The sequence below is a fragment of the Anomalospiza imberbis genome, chromosome 8 (assembly GCF_031753505.1).
Source record: "Anomalospiza imberbis isolate Cuckoo-Finch-1a 21T00152 chromosome 8, ASM3175350v1, whole genome shotgun sequence".
NCBI lineage: Eukaryota > Metazoa > Chordata > Aves > Passeriformes > Viduidae > Anomalospiza > Anomalospiza imberbis.
In genome coordinates this window covers 13,289,280-13,312,502 of record NC_089688.1, presented here as the reverse complement: position 1 = coordinate 13,312,502, position 23,223 = coordinate 13,289,280, and the positions used below count along the sequence as shown (strand labels likewise).

The 23,223-nt window shown below is 36.4% G+C and overlaps 1 protein-coding gene across 10 annotated transcripts in view; it reads left to right on the top strand.

Moving 5' to 3' along the window:
* The window catches only part of LRMDA (leucine rich melanocyte differentiation associated), a 656,646-nt gene that overhangs the window by 548,264 nt on the left and 85,159 nt on the right, over positions 1-23,223 (top strand). For 9 of the 10 annotated variants that reach the window (XR_011001305.1, XM_068197419.1, XM_068197414.1 and 6 more), the window contains one exon: positions 12,510-12,594. The exons of the other annotated variant lie outside the window; for it this stretch is intronic. Coding sequence is in view for 8 of the 9 variants with exons in the window: in XM_068197419.1 (XP_068053520.1) it covers positions 12,510-12,594 (85 nt within the window). In the remaining variant the exon portion in view is untranslated. Of the gene's footprint in view, positions 1-12,509; positions 12,595-23,223 lie in introns of those variants that run through there. 10 annotated transcript variants of the gene reach the window in all.

Genomic DNA, 23,223 nt, shown 5'->3' with positions numbered 1-23,223 from the left:
TTTGGAGTTTCCATCTCATATGGGCAGTGGATATGAGAAGAACCCGCTGCTGCAACTGAAGCTTACACACCCAGGGTAGAAAAAAAGAACAATTTTAATGGCAGCACTGATTTGTTGGACAGATTTACCAGAATTGTGACAGACTGTACATTGATGGCAGTTTTTTTAGCCAAGACTGGAAGTACTCAGTGCATGTCAACTATGTAAGTAACCATGGTAACAGCTGAAACCAAGAACAGTTCAGCAGCCCTATAAATGAGCAGTTACCCTGTCAGACAAAAAACCTTCCCCTCATCTCTGAATTTTAATATGTCTTGAAGTTTTGCATAGTTGGGGGAACAGTTTCTTGAGCTGAGGGATAAACTTTAAGTGCTTTCTGGATTTTATATATAAGGACAACTAGTTAGAGCATTTCTTCAAGAGGAGCATAGAAAGCCTCTTGAAGAGACAGAACCCAATGCATTTTAGGACAGTATTCATTAAATCTATCACCTCAATGAAGAAAACCTCACTTACCAATATTTCATGGCCTGACTGAACTCCAAAGGTCTACACATAGAGCTTGGAAAACAAATTTTGAGATAAATCAACTCTCCTGCTGTTTTTCCTCTCTTCTCATTTGGGTGAAGGTATCTTTCAAGTGGACGTTAATTATGAATAAGTTCAAGAAAAGTAATTATAAAAATTAGGTTAGCTGTGTTACGCAGTTCATCTCCCACTTGTTATGCAGTTCTGAAACATAGACAAGAAGTCCCAGACAGCTCTGAACTACTTTATGTAGGAAATTACTTGAGAGTTAAGGAAACCTAAAGCAAAAGTGCTGTGACGATGTTTTTTCCATACCCCAGTTTTGTGTTTCTACAAAACTGGAGTTTTAAAAAATTGATATAATTACATTTTCCATAAATATTTTGATTGCCTTTTCCTTTTATGGTGTCCAATGTTTTCCATTGGTTTTCCTTAATTTTGATTCAACAAAAACGCTGTAAAAAATATACTGATTGAGTTCTGCTCTTTTGTAGTTTAATGCCTTTGTGTATGATTTCTTATCTCTCATGCATTCATTTGTGAAGATCCTAAAATTAATTCCTGTTCCTGTGGTTAATAATTTCCATCAGAGATTGTTTCTGTTTTCTGAGCAGATACTTTACAAATTAATAAGATATTGATTAATCATATTCTTTATATCCCTAAAATTTCAGTGTTTGTATTCTGAAGTCATAAGGTAAGGCCTAAGTGTTCTTTCTTTAAAATTTTTAAATGTGGCTGTTGCATTACCTTCTTGTGGCTGTCCACTGTGGAAAAAAATCTGAACATAGACACAATTATAAAATCATCAACTTTCAAGACAATTTTACATATTGAGAGATGGTAGCTTAAAAGACAAATGACACAAAGTGTCTTTTCTACACACTGGGTCTTTTGTGTGGGACAGAAGTTATCACAGAAGAGGGAAATCTCACTTTATAAATGTATGAATAGTTCACCCTGGCAGCTCTCTGGCCATAGCAGGGACTCCAGTTCTTCTAATTGAGATCCAGAAGTCAAAGCCTTCAGAAGATACTGTTTCTGCCTCTCGATGCCTCCCCACCCACACACCTCAAACCATCTGAAGTTTACCTCCAGTCAGGTCATCAGCTCTTCAAAGGAAGACAGAAGAGACAGAAGTAGGAACAGAGGCAAGCCCAAAAATTATTGTTATTTTCCTTATTTATTTTCCCCCCGGACAAGGCTCTTGGTGAGTATTTCTGACTGGGACAGCACTAGCTTCATCTTTGCCTGTTCTCTGTTTCCTGTGTGCATGCTCAATTAAATATTGTTTTTCATTTATCTGGAAAAAGTTCCTTTAAAGGTTGCCATTATAGACCAGTGTTCCTATTCCTATTTTATTGTCTGATGGCTTTGATGCTCTGGACTCATATTATTGTGATCTAGGGTTTTTTTTCAGTTTCCTGCTGACTAAAAGCATTTTAAAAGCCATTGGACATTTGACAAAGACAGCAAATTGCCGATACGCACAGATTCACCAAATTATCCCTAAAAATATTAGTATGGATGTCATGTTTGAGTTACTCATATGACATTTTCTAATTGGAATTGTGTTTTAGTTTGTTTATTAGGAACTTTTGCTTTGTTTCTGTGGGGCTAGGGGAGGGGGGTACCATAATTTTGTAACCTTAAGGATGTTCTGAAGGAAATAGGTTAGCTCCCACAGTAAGCAGTACCCACAGTGGCTTTAAAATTCAAATGTTTCATTAGACTACCTTTTCCACTGGCAGCTTTCCTTACATTCTGAAATCCTTAAAAAAAAAAACCAAAAAAAAACAAACCCACTATAGAACATGGAGCTATCATATAAAGTTGATTTTATGTTTTCCCAGTCTCAAGCTACTTAGTGCAAATAAAATTTTGTGCCAGTCAGCCAGAGATGTGTTACAGCACTGTTAAAGCCCAGCCTGTTAATTACAGATGTTTTGCACTGTTAGGGTGATGCACAGATTTCTTGGAAATAGGTTTCCTTCAGCAGCATGTAGTTTTACAGTACAGTCAACAGAATGTTGTGGAATAGCAATTATGGGAATAAGGAGAATGCACAAGCTATTGGAGTGAACGCTTTAATGCTGATACATTTTTCCTGATAAAAGCAACTCAGATAAGAGGATATGCAAGTTATTGTAGCAATTAGTTTTTCTAAGATGTCTATCTATATGAAATGTTTCATGGTAGGGAGAAAAACCACAACTTTGTAGTAGAATGCAAAGTTTATTACATTTCTAGACTACATTATCCTTGTCAGCTAGATTAAAGCATTCTCCTAGTTTCTGTCCTATATTACCCTAACAAGTGAGGAAATAATGTAGTGTTGTTACAGGGAGTAGCTTATAAATTTTGACATAAGTGCGAGAGAAATCACTTGAAATGTGAGGCAACCAAGAGGAATAATTAGGAACAGCAGAATGATCTCAGTAATATGACAATAGTTTCTAAAGCACCCCACAGGATTGAAATCATCAGGTTTGCTTGACCTATATCTTTAATAATACAGCTCATTGCCCTTGTATTGAAGCTAGAGGGAAGGACAAAGTATAAGCTTTATCATGTTTTAGGAGAAATTGCAAAAAGTTTATTTATTAACACAGCACAAAATGGCCCATTTCTATGATTACCAAACAGGAAAGCAAGTTGGGCCACAGTTCACCACACAGAACACTTTATAGTCAGGCTTGGCTGGCAAAAAATATTATGTAACACTCAAATAAGATAAATAGCTGCATTGGCAGTGGAAATAACCTTCTGTTTAATTAGAAAATAAGAGCTGTATGGGACAATAAAAATGGTTACTGCTGCCCTCAGTCACTGTTTAATAAATATGGTCGTGCTGAAGATAATGCTAAGTGTTATTTATTTGTGTAATATCATGGGCTCAGTAATTGTTCATGTTCTTGATAGTTACCCTGCATGTAGAATGAGTCCATTTCATGTTTTCTTTGTTTAATTTTTTAAAAGGGTAGAGGATTTTTTAAGCTGTTTTTAAAACCAATGATATGTTAACACCTCAGTGTTGCTGTAACCAAACTACTGGTTTTCTTAGCTTACCTTCAGGGTAATTAAGCTTTGAAACTGAGTGCTTTATATTTTCCAGGCTGGGTTGTCTATCTGCCTTGGATGTGTTTCTATGTCTTTGAGACGGAGCCTAATTTGAATTTTCAGCTGTCCATTTAGTTGTGGCTGTGTTTTGAATGAGTCCTAAGGTCTGGTTTTAGCATGGTTTTTCCTTCCGTTGGAGGTTTAAGCACTAAACATGCAAATCAAGTCCGGCAAGACACGGTGTGGAAGACTGAAGGTTTCAGTGAACCTTCTCCCTAAAGAGAACAGTTTTCTCTAGTAAATTGAGCATCAAATTGTGCTGTGTGCATATGTATCAAAAGTTTCCTTTCTCTGTAGAGCATGTTTATTGGATATGGACATTGTTCGGGGCTTCACCTCTTTGGGAACATAAACATATTTAGCAAACGCTTGAAAGAAAAGCAGGGCATGGGATGCATTTCACAATGTATTTTTAACAGGCTTGGTATCCCAGCCCTATTGCTTTTGGTCACAATCTTTCTATTTAAAATCTACAGTAAGTACAGGAATTTGAAAAAGGATATCAAAGACTTTTTTTGCCTTTATCCAAAGGGATAATTCACAAGATGTTTCATCAACAAGCTTTAACCCCTCCTTCCCTACTTTCCTTCCTCCCCCAAATGTGGACTGTATGTCAAGAGGCAAAACAAAACAAAACAAACCCCCTTTTCTTCACACAATTCACTTTAAGCTTTAAAATCCTCCAAAATCCCCAATCTCCCTTTGCAGTCTGGTTCCCACTCTCCAGCTTTCCTCATCTCCCTCTGAAAGAAAAAAGCTCTTCTTTAAGGGACTGATAGGTTGTAGAGCGATGCTTAGCAACAACATTCCTGTGCCTTAAGTAGCTGCAAGCCCCAAGCTGAACCCTTTGATGTGACTGTCAGGGCAGATTTATTTTGTTTTAGCACATTGTCTACTTGTCCAGATGTATCAGGAGATAAAAAGGAGTCATGTTTACACTCTTTTTGGGAGGGGGAGGAGGGGAGGAGATGTAATTAAATAGCATTTTTGATGAATCTCTGAGAGATTGAGATGAAGAACAGAGGAATTGGCTTGAATATTGAGGGGAAACCCATTTGCCTGCCCTGACACCTGACACTGTAGGAAGATGAAGTGTAAAGCCATAGCACAATGTGTTGATTTGGTTCTGCTGAATCCTTTAACTTTGTGTTTTTTCATGTGTTGGTAGTTCATGAGAGTCCAGAAAGGCCTATTAGAGAGTAGCAGCTGTGCACCATAGAGTCTTCCCTGTGTATGTATGTATTTGTTCAGGTTGATAAAAATGTGATTTTCTCTATAATATTAATGTTATAGATCATATATCCCAGGATCTCTGGCTGTGGTAAGTGGCTGTCTATCAAATAATTAAGAAGAAAAAAACAAAAAACAAACAAAAAAAAAAAAAAAAAAAAAAAAAACCAAAAAAAAAAACCCAAAATTGAGCCTCAGTGATCTTGGATAAACAAGTGTGCAGTGTGAGGCAGGCCTTGCTGAATTCTCCAGGGGAACAAATACCACAGATAAATCCATTTTTGTTTATTTGCTTTTAACTTGCACATTTAGTAACACCATTCTGAGCTCTATTAATAACCTGCGGTGTGCAGTGACAAGTCTGATTCCAGCATTCAGTATGCTGTGGGTATGCCAAGTGAATAAAATGCTAGTTTTAATCTGCTGTTACAAAAGTTACTCTATTTGCATTTTAAATAGGTTACACTGCAGCACCCCCTTCTGCTGACTGGTTAGAGTGACAAGAGGTTTGAACTGCAATCCAGCTCTATTCCCACATGACAGAATGAAGATGCCTTGAAAGCATTTTTAACCTTCCAGTTTCTTAATTCCTGTGCCTGTTAGGTGAGGAGGTCAGCACAACTTAGCAACAGTCATTAAAGTAGAGCTTATACATTTAGGATCTAGCTTTCATTTTTTATGCAATTTTCCATGCTTCCTAAAAGACTAAGGCACGCAGAAGGAATCAGAATGAAGAGCAAAGCAAAGTAAGTGCTCTAGCATTGCAAACAATTATGCCTGGCCTGTGAAATGTATACATGGTTCTGCATTCCTCTGATTATCATTGAATGTGCTTGAAAGTGATGATACTACGTTGCTGATTTAATTTATGGAAGATTCTTGGAAGTTCTCTAAAAATCAACTTAGCTTGATGATTTTGTCCTTGCCTTTGAAGAATCAGATTGGCAAAAGGAGGTAGAGAAGTTCTGCGTTACCTTATTTCAAAATAAAGGGCAGTAAAAAGTAACGAGTTACAGTATCATAAGTGATGTGTATTTGAGTTCTGTATCCGTGTTTGTATGCAGCTTATAAACTGTTGCTATGCCATAGCATAGCAGGAATCTTGGCAATTACTCCACTACTGCTATGTTTTGTACTTGTGATATAATTGGTTGAAATATATTGCAGGGAATGACTGAAGGAAACTTGGAATCGATTATATTGTCAGGGTACTTCCCTTCACATTGACTTACCTATGCTTTTGGCACCTTCTGTTGATGCTGTAATTTCTAAAAACTCCATATTTCTCTTTCACTCATTCAGAAATGTTGGACAATGAGTGAAATTCAATAAATGTCATGTTTGGGTGTTGGTGAGGTGGGGACTTAGAAAAAGGTGCTAGCATCTCAAAATTCATTTGCGGTTCACATCACGAGGAACTTCAAAGAATAGTTGTCTATGACAACTCAGAATTCTCTAGCAACAGTCAAAGATTTTTGTGGTTTGGGGTATGACAGACTTATTTGTGGTTTGCTTTGTCCACTATTTTACTAGTGTGTGAGCCCCTTGAATCCTGCATAGTATAAATAAAAAGAAGGTAGCATGTGTGTTCTCAGGATATGGAGTTAAAGATGCTGACAGAGAAATATAAGGTGGAATGTATAATAATTGTTTGGACTTACTTTCCCAATCTCAGATTACAATTCAAGGCCAGCAGATTTTTCTTTATTGTTGTCTACTTCTGGGGTCTTTTGTTGAGCCACTTGAGCAGTAAGGTTTAATTTATAAAAACTGAAAATATTAGAATGTGGCATATGATTAGGGAGACGTGGTAATAGTTACTTCCCTTCAACTCATCAAACTGAACCTGAGCTGAAGAATCTCTTCTATCCTTCTGCTTTTAAGTGTAAGTTGCTGAGATGCACTTTTTAAAAAGGGAAGGCAAATACTATGCAAGAAGTTCACTTGTTATCTAATGACCTTGAAAAAATATTAAGAAGATGCTAAAATTATTGGCTTTTGAGTGATATAAGCTGAAAAAGAATGGACTTGGAAGTCAGAAAGTTTAACGGGTGTTTTTGTATGCTATATGTTACAGTAGAACAAATCAATTCAGGCTCCCTAGATGCAGTCATTGCCTTGTGATTATATTTGTGTAAAGTCTTGGAGCCTTTGATCAAAGAAAGGCATTTGTGACTAGGTCTAATCCAAGCTCTTTAAGGTGTTTAACTTGCACGGGAGGGAAGAGGTTGATAACAGCTGGGATTTAAATTTAGTTTTGCTGAACTTTTGTTTTGAAAGGATTTCTATTATACACTGCTTCCTTTTCCATACAGAAGATGGATCATTGAGTAAACCTAAAAGGGAAAGAGGATATGGGAGGAAATGGGTGGGGACTTGGAATTAATCTTCTGAAGAAAAATGTTTGATCAGCGGGTAGGAGAGTATGAAATCCTCTGATGTTGACAGCAGGCAACTTTCTGACTGGTGTGTGATTGACAACTTTGATGCTCCAGTGGGGAGCAAGTGTCCAGCCGTGCTCAGGCATCCTCTGTCTGTGGGTGGTAGTGTTAATAATGTGGCAACTGGAAAGATTAATTGTGGACAAGCAGCAGGATTACGAGGAGGGCTTCACAGGTCTAAAAGGAACAGTGGTAGGAAGGCCTCTGATCTGTCAGCCCAAAAGGAAATTAGTTAGGGCAGGCTGGAGCAGGCTTAAAAAGGGAGGAGGGGGGCAGGGTAAGATGGAGTAATGGAAGAAGGGAAGCATTTAGGATATTAAGGCAAAATGAAGAGGATATTGAAAAAGGTCATAAGGGGATGGGACCAATGCTCCTGAAGCCCTTAATACATTGCATCCTCTTACAGTACATGCAGAGTTCAGCTTGTTTTGCAGAGAATTGCAAAGCGACTTTTGTAGTGGTTAGAGCTGCCCCATTAGGTAACACCTCTTACTTGTTTCTGAACAAGCGTGAGAATAAACTCAAATTAAGGATTTTCAAGGATATGTAAGTGCAAAATACCTAGCAGAGAGTTTACTTAAGCTGTTTCTGCAAGTTACTTACTGCTGTGTGTTTTACTTCCCACCCTTTTTGGTAGAAGTAGGGATTTTGCCAATAAATTCTGTGTTACCATTAAAGAGGCCATTCATCATGCTTACTAATGTTATTAATCAAGATACACCACAGTACTCTTAAAATGAGATCATTTTGATAAATCATGTATGGCATGAAAAGACTTTATTCCTTTTAAGTGCAATTTAGACTGTAATTTTTTTCCTCATTTATGATTCATGGGAGAAACATGGATAAAATTCCCTTGCACATTTACACCTTATCTTCAGTAATAATTCAAAACTGCTCTTAGATGAAAATTCAAGGGCTGATTCACCAAAGCTGAATGCCAGCTCATTATTTTCTGGCATTCAGTAGTCCAAAAATAATGTCCATACATTATGTGCTTTTCACAATAGTTGAATTTGGCTGCACACCAGACATATCGATTACATTCAATTAAGCCTAAATGCATAAGAATTTTCTGATATTCATTTGCATTTTTGATCCCTGCTTTCAACCTTGCAGTTTAACATTAAGTGAAAACCAAAAGGTAAATTCAAGTGAGAAGTGATAATCTCTCTTACAAGAGAATAAGAGAATGCTTTGAATTTGAAACGCTTTGAATCTCAAACTCCACTACTTCTGTTAAATGTGAAAAATTCCTCTTTCCTTTCTTGTTAAAGGTTATTGAAGTTAGAAGGCCAAAACATAAGATCACTGTTCTTCTTGTTGTCCTAATACTACAATACTTTTGCTACTGTATTAGTAGCATCACATCTGAAAATAAGCTGCTAAAGTATCTGGAATTAATATTTTCTAAGGTCAAAGTAAAACTCTTCATTATAGCTGAAACACTTGTGTTATTGATTAGATTTAAAAGTGTCAGAAGTGGGGGATTTTTTTACTCATGTGTTTAGAAATACAAAAATGAAATGTCAAGGAGAGAGATATAATTTGGATAGCAGAGTCATTTAAATTTTACTTCCTCAGACCACGATTCAAAGAAGATTGTCTTGTCTGAGTTTCCCCTTTACTTCCTTCAACAGCTAAAATACTTGAAGGAACTTGTGTGGTTGCCAAAAATAGCACAGCAATTTTTTTTTTAATCATTGGTCTCTACAAATTTGTTTTGATGGAGCAGATGTACAGTATGTCCTGATACTACCCGTGATGTTCCCTTACTAGTACTATCCAAGTATTGCATTTTTTATTCCTTGAAAAGTGGAACTCAGGGATTAAACAAATTAGCTTTTTTTTTTGTTTATTCTAATTAGATTCCTCCATTCTTGGGAGCTAGTTGTTGGTGTGTGGCTGACAATTTTCTTCTAAATTTTTTTTTCTGTTCATTAAAGTGACTCTAATATATGCTGGAGTTTAGCAAAGACAACTGCTAACTCATGGCTAAGTCTGCTTTGCTGTGGAGCAAGGAGAGTGGGAAATCCCCATTCCATCAAGAACAGCCTCCTTTCCTGGTAGGGGTGCTGTGCCACCTCTTGGTTTTCCAGAACATGCCAGTGTGTTGAAGTGGGTGACAAGTATGAAGAAAGGTACCACAGTTTAGCAGATCTTTGGTTATGTGCATAACAGGGGGGCTGTGAGTAGTCTAACTTTGTCTTGTAAGTCTTAAACCATGTACTATGATAACTGCTAAACTTGAATGACTTCAAGGTTTGCAAAACTACAAGCTTCTTCTGTAATAATACCATTAGAATTTCTTTACTGAGTTATTCTGCGACCTGTTCCTATAAAACTGAAGCTACCCACCAGTTTAAACAGCTTTCCTCAAAGCTATTAGTATGTATAGTTACTTTCCACTGCAAGGAGAACTTCTGATGCATATGTCACCAATACTTGAAGACATAACTGTCACATGTCAATGCTGTCACTGTCACAATATTCCTGTGAATATTAAGAGTAATGCAATCTATACAAATCTCTTTGGAAAATAGCTTAGGGCCAAATGTCAGTATGTGACGGAGAAAACAAATAGTTGTCTTTCTGCTGGTGCACAGGCTTACTCAGAAATGTGATTTGAAACTTGAGCCAGTGTTTGTGCAAAACAATCCTAACCCTGGATGATATTCCATAGAATTAAGGTTGCTCTGACTGAATGCTTAGCTCAAAGGTAATGAAAACTGTTCTATATTTGACAGGGAATTATATACTGTACATAAAATAACAGAAAAACACCAATAAACAAACCCTTCTGTTCTTGTGTTTCCTAAAATTGGAAATAAAGCTAAATTGCCCCTTCACTCCAATATCCTTTTTAGAAGATCTTGAATTTTGCTCACTCAGTGGTATATTGCTGAAATGGCAAAGTCTCTTCCAGTAATTTTAGGAAAAGCTATCATCAAGCTGTCAACAGTCTAAATTGAGATTAAAGTACCAAAGAGAAACCTTCACTATTACCAGAGTCCCAAATAAGTACACTTGAATAGGCAGATAGCATCTAGAGTGTACACTATGAGACCAGTTATTCTTCCAGTTTTTTGAGTGATTTACAGGGATGAAGCATGATGTTAAATAGTGACATTTTTCTCCTTTTCTTACCCAGAACTACTCAACCCAAAGGAAACATGTAGTTGTGAACAGATTCCTGTTCTTGGAGTTAGTTTCAAATATTGCATAGCTGGGTCTAAGGGGTTTCTATCTCTCCCCTTACATGTTATATGTCCTTGGTTCATATTGGTCACCAGAAAGATTTCAATAATTCATAGTCCAGAGTAGAGTGAGCTGCCGGTTTGCAGTTCACCAAAATCAAGGTATGATTCATTCTGGCTGAAGGTGAGAGTTATGTCTGTAGCAATATGTCTCTGAACAGGAGGTTCCCTGAAAAGGGTTTATTATCACTGGTGAGTCAGCAGAGGCAGGATATTCTCTATTTTTATTCATATCTGATAAGTAGCGTCCTTGCTGTTTAGGCAAATTTTCCTCTGTTAGGTTCTATTAAGATGTTTGTTTTGATGCATTATGCATCTTCATGTCATGCCCTGATTTTTCCTAGGGACAAAAGTGGAATTGTAACTATGGGTCTAACACAGAAATTGATGGCTGGTCTCCAAAAGCAAAATCTTAGTATGCTAATCTAGTCAGTCACCTCTTAACATTTTATGTACTATCATTTAAGAGTCCAACAGCTACAACAAGGAAGATTTCTAAGTTAACTTATGATTGACTTTCATTGTTATGGATTTCTGATTATTGTTCTTGGGTTTGGTCTGGTAATTAAAATTTGAATTAGTGCTTCTTCTTCCCCAAAACACTGTAGCTCTATTTTATACTTTTATATAAACCAGACATTGGAGACCTGGGGGTTCATAAATTTTGAGGATATGTTCAATTATAAAGTAAGTAAGATTGAGGTGGATTCCCTTGATTGACTTTTGCAGCTTAGAAGTCAATATATCATTAGGGAACAAGCTACACAGAAGATAGCAATTATTTTCTCAAGACTTTAGTGAATTATCATGGGATTCAAGAAATAGTTTAGTTTTTGTATTTTCTCTTTATTTGCCTTATTTTTTCTGTTACAAATTATCATATAACTTTCAGTGAATGCTGTCCTTTGTGTCTTCTATTTAAACACATAATCTTTTTATGTCTGTTGAAATGGGTAGGCTGTAAACACTCCAGAGCAAACTCTTTATCTGAAACTGAACATATCACTACTGTGTCACCAACCAAAGTTAAACTGAACTTTAAAAACTGACAGTGATTCATATTCACCAACACAATTCTTTATTTTCATGTCTTCTTCTAACTGCTGTTCTGTAACTAAAAAGCATGATGGTAAATGTGGCTTGTTTTAACTTTATTTCGTATACATATATCTATATCTATATCTTTCCTTCAGCTGAAACCTCCAATGGAATGAAGGTTAGTTTATTGTAAACCGTAGTTCTTCAGTCTAATCTTTTAAAATTAGAATCATAGGATTTTGAGACTTATTAGGGAGAAAGATTTGAGTTTCTTCTCCCTTAACACTTTGCTTTTAAGGGTTCTGAGCAAGTCCTCTTGGGTACTTATTTCTTTTATTGGACCTCTGGTGTAGGTTTTAAGTGTTTATTGTTAACAATTCTATATACTTGTACACTTTTTTGCATTATAGGCACTATAATTTTTAATAGAGTCCTTCATTTAGCTCACTGGGCAGTGGAATGAGAAAATAATTTGGGATTTTTTTTCTTTAGATTTGAAAAGGATAGTATCTTAGCCCAACTTCCTATTTTCTATCTCCTTTCATTTGTGTGGACTCACTCATAACTTCCTTTAGGTAAATATTAATCTGTTTCACCAAGAGGAAAAATTTTGACATTGCCTAAATATTTCCTGACAAAGACGGCAATTTTTTAAGCTGTCAGCTGTATGAAAATATTCATTTATTAATGATACATAATGCTATTGTGTAAACTCTTGTGAGTACAGCAACCCTGAGGAATGGCAAGGAGCCTTAACAAGAACAAATTAATCCTTCATGGCTGGTAACTCGGTGCACCTGCAGCCACAGCCCAGCACTGATCCTGCAGGTGCATCCGCTCTGCCTGATCACTGACCTCCACTCAGGGCACTGACAGTGTTTGTTTTGTCACACAGGCCTCCAGTGCTGCTGCCTCTGCCTCTCCAGAGATGCACTACACACCTCTGCCTTCTGGATCCAGAGACCTCACCAACCACAGAGGTGCGAGCTCCATCTTATTGCTATGAACTGCTGCAGGGTGTTAAGCTTTGCTCTAAGGCCTTCTCTGTGTTAGTTACTGCTGCATTTCACTTTACAGAGATCACCATGCCTTTCAAGCACTATATGAGAAAACCATAGCTGTCAGGACTACAGATTTTAACTCATATTAAATAGGATTTACAGGTAGTCTACCAGGAAAGCAAATAAATCCATGGATGATAACACTCAGTGATTTTTGTGTGTGTGAGAGAGAAAAATGTAAAGAGTAAAATGTAAAGAGTACTTAAACATTGCTAAGTAGATGATTACATGCAGCATGGGTAATTTTGAGAGAATTTGTAAATTTTGTAATATTTTTTAAGTGAGAGCTTTTTGGCAGTTCAGAAATTTAGGACTATAATTTTGAAATGTTAACACACTTTCATTGCAATAAAAAGGGATTCTTCTCTGGTTTTCAACATTAAATGTAGATCAGTTTTCAATTTCCTTTTTCATCAATCCTTAGAACTTAAGAAAGCACCTTGGGCAAATTCACAAATTCCTTCTGCATACCCATGAAACAAAAAATTCAGGGGACAGGCGAAAAACTGAAGCAGTCAGGAAGAGTGCATTCCAAGCTTTTTCACTTTTTTTTTCAAAAAGGAGAAATTTCTAAAGCTTGCAGCACTTTTTCAGCTCAAAACCAGAGCAACAATCTTCTTATTTATTTCCCACATTACCCATTGAGTATACATTGATCATGTAAACCATTTGTCTATAGGCAGGGTTTTTTAGGAGACCAGGATCAAAGTCAGCCTTATATTTATGAATTGATGGTAGCTTAATTTTAGTGTGTGTTCAAATTCTGCAGCACTACAGAGGATGGAAGCAGCTTTAGTAGCATTCCATATTAATTGCTACCTTCTGAAAGAATCAGGCAGGTAATGCACCTGAAGAAGGATCTGTGATTCAGGTGTGAAGGATGAGGAAAGCAGGTGATTAGAACTTTATTTGTTGCAACCTGTATCACTGTTGTAGTGCTAGAGCTGAGGACAAGTATGAAGCTACATCCTGGCTTTGGTGCAGATTGGTGTGGTGCAATCAGATGTCCTAGAAGATTGGTGTGGTGCAATCAGATGTCCTAGAAGATTGCTGTGGTGGAAATCAGATGTCCTAGAAGTGCGTGGGTGCATTGTATTGCGGCACTGAGCACACATAGAAACTGATGCTTTTTAAAGAGAAAGGACCACCCAAAATCCTGAATTTGAGCACAGACCTGGACTTCAGAGATTAAAAAACAACCTCTCCCCCACAAAAACCCTACAACACAGTGTCCTTCCTCTCCACCCTCCCTCCTCTGCCCCTTTCTCAAGATTCGTAACTTTGATTTTCAGATAAACGTGTTGCCATTGAGGTTGGATTTCTGGTTTTGGCTTAAATGGCTAGGGTCTACTAACACAATAAATAGAATGTTAGAATCTTGAAAAATACCTGAGTTCTATAGAAATACTTTCAAAGTACCCTTAAAAGCCAGGTATCTTCAGATTTTTTATTTAGTTAATAGTATATTGGAAGTGTGGCTTCATGGCTGAATTTGTTATCTAACTTGACAAAGGAAATGCCAGTAGAGTTGGCTCAAAATCTGTGTATCTGCATTATTGATTGACTCCTGTTTCAATTCAGCAGTTGTGTGGCTGCATGTTGCATCCAGTAGGTGATGCAGACATGTCCAGCAGGTGTTTGTTCAGAGTGGGAGCTTGCCATGCTCTAAGTACCCACTGTCCTCATCAGGGTTTCAGAATGCCTGCTCCCTTGCCATGAAAGAGGAAAATTATATTCCCCAAATCACCAGCTTTCTACCCTTAGCAGTTCACATAATTTTTATTACTTCTGTCTTTACTCTTCCCAGAAATATTCTGTTCTGCATGCTGAATATGCTGCAAATTTCCTTGTGATTAAGCACCATTATAAATAAAGTGGAGGGAGAAGAACATGTCATCCAAAGAAGGGGTAAAATTGGTCCTTAAAGAGAATTTGTTAACATGATTTGATAAGTTTATATATATATGTGTGTGTGTGAAAATATATACACATATTCACAAGGTAATAATTAAAGACACTTTCCAAAATTCCAGGTCTTGGAAGAACTGATTCCAAGCTTAGAACAACCTGTTGGCAAGCCCCATTAACTCAATCAACTTCTTTTATGAAAAGAAAAATTCCAAAGTTCCCAAGCCCATAAAAGATTAATTGCAGTCAATAGAAAAATCTCCAAGGAAAGAATGAAATACTTAAACATGCTATTTTAGGTTCTGAATATCTTCAATTTTTTTCTTCACTGAATGCTTTCAGTGTTGTAAAGTAGAATTGAATCAGCTGTTGCATATGTAAATATTGGTGGTTTTCAATGCATACTGGAATGAAGAATGCTGTAAGTTTGCGAGTGTAATTTGTCCCTGGAGAAACTTGTTTACCAGAATCCTGAAGTCTGGCAAATGGTTTGGTACAGCTGTAAATTGATTTTTAGGGGACTGGGAAGGGGGAGCAGGAGCAAGCTGGATGTATTTGATTGGTACAGTTTCACTTGGACATTTCTCACTCTATTTAGCTATGATTTTTTACAGGGAGAACAAAAACATATAATTATGTGTGGGTTGCACCATGTGTCTTACAGCTTTTGTGTTCATGCATGCAGTGTATAATTTCCAGTCAGGATCCAGTTCTTTAGGCTGACTCCATATTTTGTACAGACAATTTCAGGAATGGCAAAAATCTCACTCTTCCTTTCAAAGCCCACAGAAACAGCATATGACAGTGTGATGTCATCATGGAATGATATGGAATGATCACTGCAAGTATTATATTGAGTGTTATGATGCTTGAGTATACAAGTACATGAAGAGAGAAATATTCCATCATGTTTTTAAGCTTTAGAATTTTTTTCCCCATCTTGGGAAAGTTGTTTTCCCTTGTATTACAGTGTTGCTTAGACTCACTATTCTAAGTTGAACCTTACCTCAGTCCCACTGTTCATATTTTTCAGTGAAAAATCTAAAGGCCTTCTATTTAGATTTTGGGCATCTGACAGCAATATGACTTGATTCTTTATGTGATCTAATTGCTATCCTGTTAGACAAGACTTCCAAAGTGGTAATTTTCTAACTGGCTGTATTTTTGTTTTGATTCCAAAACAATGATCTCAAACTTCTAAGGATCTTTCCTTGGTCTTTGGTAAAGTAGGATTTTGTATTTTACTTTATATGGATTTAGAACTCGGTGATTTACTTGCGTGAAGTTTGTGCAGTTCTCTCAGTTAAAAGAAATCAGTTCAAAGACACAGCCTCCTGTCGTACAAAGTGCTTCTTTTGTTTCTGTATTCTATACACTGCTTGTATTTTTCTAGCTTTCAAATCAAATATATATGCCCCACATTCCTGTCTGCTTTTTCAGATCTACCTTTAATGGGAAAAAAAATCAAACAGAACAGTTACTTATTGTAGTTTTTAAATAGAAATGGCCATGCTTCACAAAAGTGATGAAATGTAGTGACTTTTAGTAGAATTTGGCCCAAAAATTTTGGGACTTAGGTAATTTTTTATAATGATTTGTATATATGTACCCTTCTATTCCTTATTGATAAATTATTAACTGGGTACATATCTTTAAATAGAAACTTCAATTCTTAACATGGTTGACATAGATGAAAAAGAAATTTTAAAGTCAAAACAATGTATTTGTAAGGATAATTTGTCTGATTTGTGGAAAAAGGCCCCTCATCCTTCACCCCACTCAAGTTGTATATTTGTTTTTTTAGAATGGCATCCTTGCTAAGGATGTGCCTTTATATGCAAGCATTCAAACTCAATTTGTCTTCTAAAAAGAACCGTGCTTTTCAGTTGATTGGGAAAATAGTAATTTATCATTCTATCTTTTCAGAAGCAATATCACTAAATCATGGCTATCACAAAAATCTGTTTTCCCATACAAAAACATGTGCTGGATGCCTTTTGTATAAGCAGTTATTTTATAGCATTGTCTATTACCTGATTTACTTGGAAACATATTAATTTGCCAAAACCATTTGGTTTCCAGTAACAATTTACAGCTGTCTCCTCCTTTTCTTATGCTCTCGTTTCTGGGAAAAACCTGTGGTAAGTCTACTCCATAGCTTACTGGTAAAAGGAAGAAGAAGCAGTTTCCATTAAAAACTAAGCCTGTACTTATGTAAGTACAGGCTTTTTAGAACCTTAGCTTGGATTTAGGCCAAGGTTTAATAGTTCTAATCTATTATGACTTGTAAAAACTTTCTGAAGAAATCCACTGTCCTGTTTTGGTGTCTGTACAGTTAATTATCCAAGCATTCTGATATGTGCAGTCATTATGTTGTCTTATGTTTGAATGATGAATGCCCAAATGAAAAAAAATATATTTATTCTACCAATATGTTTCAATCAACTGACAGATGTGTTTTCTTATTTTATGATCTGATCTGGAAAGTCATCAACTGCATTCAAATCCCATGCCCAGAAATCCAAGAACAGAATATTTTGAAGCTTCTTATTAACCTTCTAAAGGTAATATTATAGAGCCCTTTTGAAGAAAGGAAGTGAGAGGTTCCTTTTGCTCTCAGTTTCTCTTTGTCCAACAGAGTTGTGCTGAAGGTTTCTTTTGGAATGAAAATCTTTCCAAACTTTCCCATTCTTCAGCAAACAATCATAATCATAGAGAGACACATGAACTCACCATGTTTCCTTTTCCTGTGATTCTTATACTGTGCTATTTTACCCAGAGTAGTTGGCATAGTATATTTTTAATAACTTGTATGTTCATACAAAATTCCTCCTGACTGATTGTTGGGGTGTGCCACACAGAAAACCAGCTAGTAGCTTTGTAGGAGTTTAGATAAGTACTGATTGAGATAAAGGTGGACTAAAGAATGCACAGCAAGGGTTTAGCCATTGAGTTGGGCAGGAATTCACAATCCAGCACATGTCAAAGGATGTCTACTACTTTCAAAATTTGGTGTTGAAGGAAAAAAGTAGAAATTTTGGACAGCCAGAAGGAGTAGTATAATTAAAGTGATTATTCTCCAAGGATTTATCTGTTCTGTCTCTATTTGCTCAGCTTGATCATAATTTATAAATATTCTTAGGTTCATGTGGAACTAATAATGTCTATCAGTCCTTCCAGAATTTGGTCTAGAGTTTTGATATATCACTTTAAAATATTTGAAGTAAAATTGTAAAATTGACATGCACCTCTTAATAATAAATGTTAATATACAAAGTTCTTATTTTACACAGGCATTGTGAAAAGCCATGCTGTCTTTAAATCACAGACATAAAAAGAAAAGGAAATTAGTTTAAAGAAAACTTACTTCCAGAAGGATAAGTATCCTGTTTATGTTATCATTGTGGTCCTCTCTGTTGTTGTTACTGACACAGTTGTTAGGTACTCATTGTGTTTGCAACCCAGAGGCTTATTTAGAGTTTGAAATTGATTGCTGGGGAAGTTGCAAAGCAATTTATGTAGCAACTTATCATAATTAGTTAGTTTTCTTAGTGTGAACTGCACTTTATGTTGTCAATTGATTTTTCTGTGTTAATGCATAAGGCATTGTATTCTGTCAAAAAACCCCAAACCCCAAAAAACCTATGGTTAGTACTTTATCATTCAGTTAACAAAGTGTATCCATGTATGTGTATAAGATGTATTTGCTTTAACTTGCTTAATAACTAAGGATAGGATATACAAGAAAATTGCAAGCAGATGCACTATGCAAAAGTTCTGTATCAGGCAGAGATGCTGCGAATAGTGAGATATTTCCTTTATTGTTTTACATAAAGTGTTCTTTGAAAATACCATCATTTTTAACCTGCATTATGTTGTGGTGTGTCCTAGACTGAAGACTTCTTAGGCCAGGATCTTCTCATCACGAGATGAATAACCTTAAACAAACAAAAAATAGTTCTCAATAGCATGGAACAGACAAGATCATATTTTCCAGGGAAGGAACACTCAAAAATAAGCCGTGACATTTCCTATTAGTGCCAGGAAATATGTCCCAACAGTGAGATGTGATGTGGTCATGACTTAGCCTTGAGGAGAGTGGGTGGAAATCCTCTTCTTTTGACACTCTGGGAGAATGCTAAAATAAGAAGTCTGTTATTAAAAAAAAAAAAAAAAAAAAACCCATGTGGTCTGTCTGTATGAAGTGAGAAACTGGGTTCTAGTTCCTTAATTTTTAGTTTGGAAAATAGATATTAGTGGAAGCTCAAGACACATGGGAGAAGCATGGAAAGCAAAGTGATGGTATAGATGAGCATCAGTGTGAGAGAAGACTTGGTTAAGAAAAGATTCTGTTTTCTGGTCTCAGTTCCCTTTAGTTAAGGAGACGTGAAAGAAAAAATAAATCCATCAGAGGTGAATAAGGATTTTGTCGTCCAGATGAGAAGGTAATGAGAAGGTAATGGCAGAAACTTAAAGAATTTTGGTGCAGGGTGTTCCTGGTGCAACTGGGAGACAGGTGGAGCAGGCTTCTTTGGTTCCTGTGCTGGATGGCTCCTGCTGATGCCCACAGACTCCCCAAAGCTTACACCAGGAGATGAGGTGAATGGTACTGACTCATTTCTATTTATTCAGTGGGGTACCTGGTTTCTTTGCTCTGACCATGATTTTTTCCTTCCAAGGTGAATTCCATTTTACTGCTTTCTCAGTATTTCTGATATGTTTGCTTTGTGGGGAGAAGAATAGTAAGAAGGAATGAATGGAAGGTGGGGAGAAATGCTAAAAGGCACAGTTCTTCAGGAAGTGTACTCCAGTAAAATGCTTCTAGCTGATAACAGAAGCTCACCTGTATTAGTATTTGCCAAGTCTGTAAATGCATTAGGCATCTCTCCCAGTTTTGTGAACTGACACACAAACAAAAATTTTACCTTTCAATGGAACTGAGAGGTCCAATACCCATACATGTGATCAACTCAGCTCTTAGCTGCGGAGCAATTTTTTGCTAGGCAGTCATGACAGGTTAAGGAGGATCTCATGTGGTTCCTTTCCTGAGCCCCACTTTATGTGTTTACTGGAATAGAACTGCCACCAATAGCTGTGCTGTTTGTGGAGCAATTTGCCTCACTTGCTCAGTAGTGATAATTTCTGCCAGCATCTGCATGTTTCTCTGTAAAGCACAATGACTTTCCCAAATGTAGAATAAATTATAGTTGGATTTGAGTGTGACCTTGACTAATATGGTTCAAGAAATAAATTTTCTGGGTCATTGTATTCATATTCTTGTCACAGGGTCAACAGTTTTTTGTCTGTGTATACAAGGAATGTTGGATTTGAATCAGGATACTGTAGATTATTAAAACTTCAGCATAAAAATGTATTATCTTTTTGTATATTGCAGTGATGGGAGCAACTAGTCATGTGAAAGTAAGTAGGGGTAAATGAGGTGGGGATGATATATAAAGTGACTTGCAGTTTTGTGTGAAGTCTTTCTTGATGGCCAGAAAAGTTAAGATTTGGTTTTAAATGACAGCATATTTTAAGTTGTGAGCCTTCTCTGTGTTCTATAGTTTGAAACTCAACCCAAGGGAAGTGATTGAGCTGACCAGAAGTAAGTTCTAAGAGGATCGCTTCCTGGTGTGCTGCATCTCTATGGGAATAAAATATGTGTGTTTCTTTGCAAGAAAATTTTAAAAGAAAAAAAAAGAGTAATTAAGTGGTTAATCAAATTCAGATTAAAATATTATTAAATATCTCAGCTGTTGAACACAAAATTCCCATTCTGCATCTAATGGGATTTAGTAGTCTAAGACTCGGGTAGACTTTCATAATTGTCAGTATTTTTTTCCTAATATTATAGAGACTTTCATTTTTCCACAGTGCACATTCCCCGATCTGACTATTGAAGACCTGACCATTTTCCATATTTTTATCATTCTGAGGTTTTTCATTGCAACTTTTTCCATATTTGCCAAAACTAGCAGTCTAGACCCAAGTCACCCATACAAGTGTCACATCAGAGGGAATGTGATTAATGAGGAAAAAACCCATAACTTCATATTTTTGGTAGACTAGAGAGTGTCTGATATTTCACAACATAGCTCATTTTGTCATGCTGGCAATAAGAAACTATAAGAATGCTCAAGTAGGATGACTAAAAAGTAGCACAAATATATAGAAAGCACTGACTTCTATAAGTAGAAAATTGGGATCCAAACCCATAAGCCCACCTAAAATCTTCTTTGGATATGTAGGAGAGCTAATGATGCAGTGTGTATACAACTGGCAATTAAAAAAAAAAAAAGTCTAGTAAATTTGCCACTTGGCCTTATAATTTTTTACAATAAAGAATTCCTGTCATCAGCCACAGTATTACAGCTCTTCCAAAGAAATTGGGTTCAAAGCACACCAGTGCTGTGCAGACACAGTCTCCTGAGACATCCCCATGTTTAGTTAGCGCTCTTGTCTAGCCTGTTTTTGCAGGAGTCCTCCAATTTTATCATTCAGGCATTTTTATGGCCTCATTGGAACAAATAAACAAACATCTGGAATCATGTGGTATATTTAATTAAAAACTTTTTGTTTGGCCAGAAATAGTAAAATCATGAAAAATTGCCTGTCTCCAAGCTCAGAAAGGCCAAATGATGAAGCTGTTGGCTACAGACAGTTTTACAATGTATTAAAATTCATAGATATGCACACCTGCTGCAAGTCCCCCCCCTTTTTTTTTTATTCATAATCATTAATGAGTGTTTAGTGCACAGATTGTAGCCCTTGTTTAAATGGGAATTTACTGTTTTTAATAACATATAGACACGTGTTGATATATTCCATACAGCCTGTACTGTTCTGTAGTATACAGACAGGATAAAGCTTTATATTATTGGTTAAATGAAAAAAAAAAAGAAAAAAGTCTTTATGGTGCATGTTCCATTTAAATATTTTTTCATATGAGCATGTTTTAATTCCAGAGGCAGTAAATATCTGCCCCATGCTAAGGGTCTGCGTAGCAAATGTTGGAAATGTGAAAGATGGTGTTTTCTCAGTAAGATTAGAATCTGTAATGAAAATGTAAATTTTCATTGTTACGTTTAATGTATTTTTTGAGGAAATTTTCAAGAGACTCTTGCAGATAAAACTGCTTGATGTCATCTGAGATATTACTGTATGGTCACAAAATATTTTACAGACCAGTATTATTTATAAAAACTAATTTGTCTATCGGGCTACTATCTATTTGAAATGCACAAATACAGGCTTTTTGAACATATGGGACAAAGAATTTTATTTTCGAGTTTGTACATCTCAGTTTTTAAATAGCTGAGACTTCTATTGCAAAAATAGCATGCACACAGAAAGTGGTACTGCATCCAAATGTTGTTCACTGCTCTTCATATTTCTCATGATTGAAATAATGTGGCTATTCCATTTTCAGCTGTGTTTTTCTGAGAATTTAGACTTTTTAGGAGGGGAGGATGGATGGATGGAATACTGACATGACTTTGGCCACTGGCCTGTAGTTGGTGTTACTGACCTGAATGAAGAGGATGTGGGTGTCATCTGAAAAAGCACTAATTCCCACACAGTCGACACATGTAGAAGCCTGCTTTAAAAATGGGGGAGGGAAGAAATTTCCTCCACAGTCAGAAGGGCAGCCATCTGCATAACAGCAGTGAAACTGTTTTATCCCCTTGTGTATTTGTTTTTTATAGCATGCACATCTTGCTGTAACATCGATGTGTCTTTCAAACCGTGAGCAGCCAAAAAGATGCAAGGTATTTTGCATTTCGTTGTTCGGAGTGTGTGCTGTGTAGAAGTGGGTGAAGGGTTCTTTTTTAAATTTAATTTCAGTAAAGAAAAGGGTGACTTTTCAGGATTTCAATGCATGATCTTATGCAAGAAGAGAAAGCTGTCAGATTTTAACTGGATATGAATATCTGTATTCATGATCTAATGTATTTAACTGATCAAAGTTCCTTGCAGAGCTCTGAAAGCAAATGATAAGTAGGTTGATGTCTTCCTTTTTTTTTTTCTTGTTTTGTGATATTTTTGTGGTCTGTTAAAACCTCGTTGTAAGAAAAGTACGTAGAAAACCCCATGACATCCTTCACTAACTTAGTATGCCCTTAAGCAGAGAGATCACACCTGGGGAGAAGAAAGGGAGGAGACAGAGAGGTAAATAATAAGTATAAACAAGTGCAATTGTTTTATGTCCCTTACCAAACAGAGGATGGCTGATCCTTTTTTTTGTTGATATTCATTGTTTTACCTTTTACAGTCTGAATTATCTTGAAAATTGTTTCTATTTACACAGAATGAATTTCTTTTACTGTGTGATTGACAACACTGATATGTTTTGTAAGACCCTTTTTGTCTATGACTCTGAAGTGCTTAGTAAACCTAGGCAGCCACCTGAAAGACCCCCCACCTGTGGCTGCATAAAACTGAAATAAAGAATGGAAAATAACCCATTGAGTATTCACTTTCCCACCCACTGAGAGCAAAATGCAATGTAGTGCAATTTTAGTACTTGTGTGCCACTGGGGAAAATAGACTCCTAAAATCACATAGTGAAGCATTGGAAAAATTCAGCAAATTTGTACTAAGCGCTGTGTTATAAAGCCTAAGGAACCGTAAGCTTTTCTT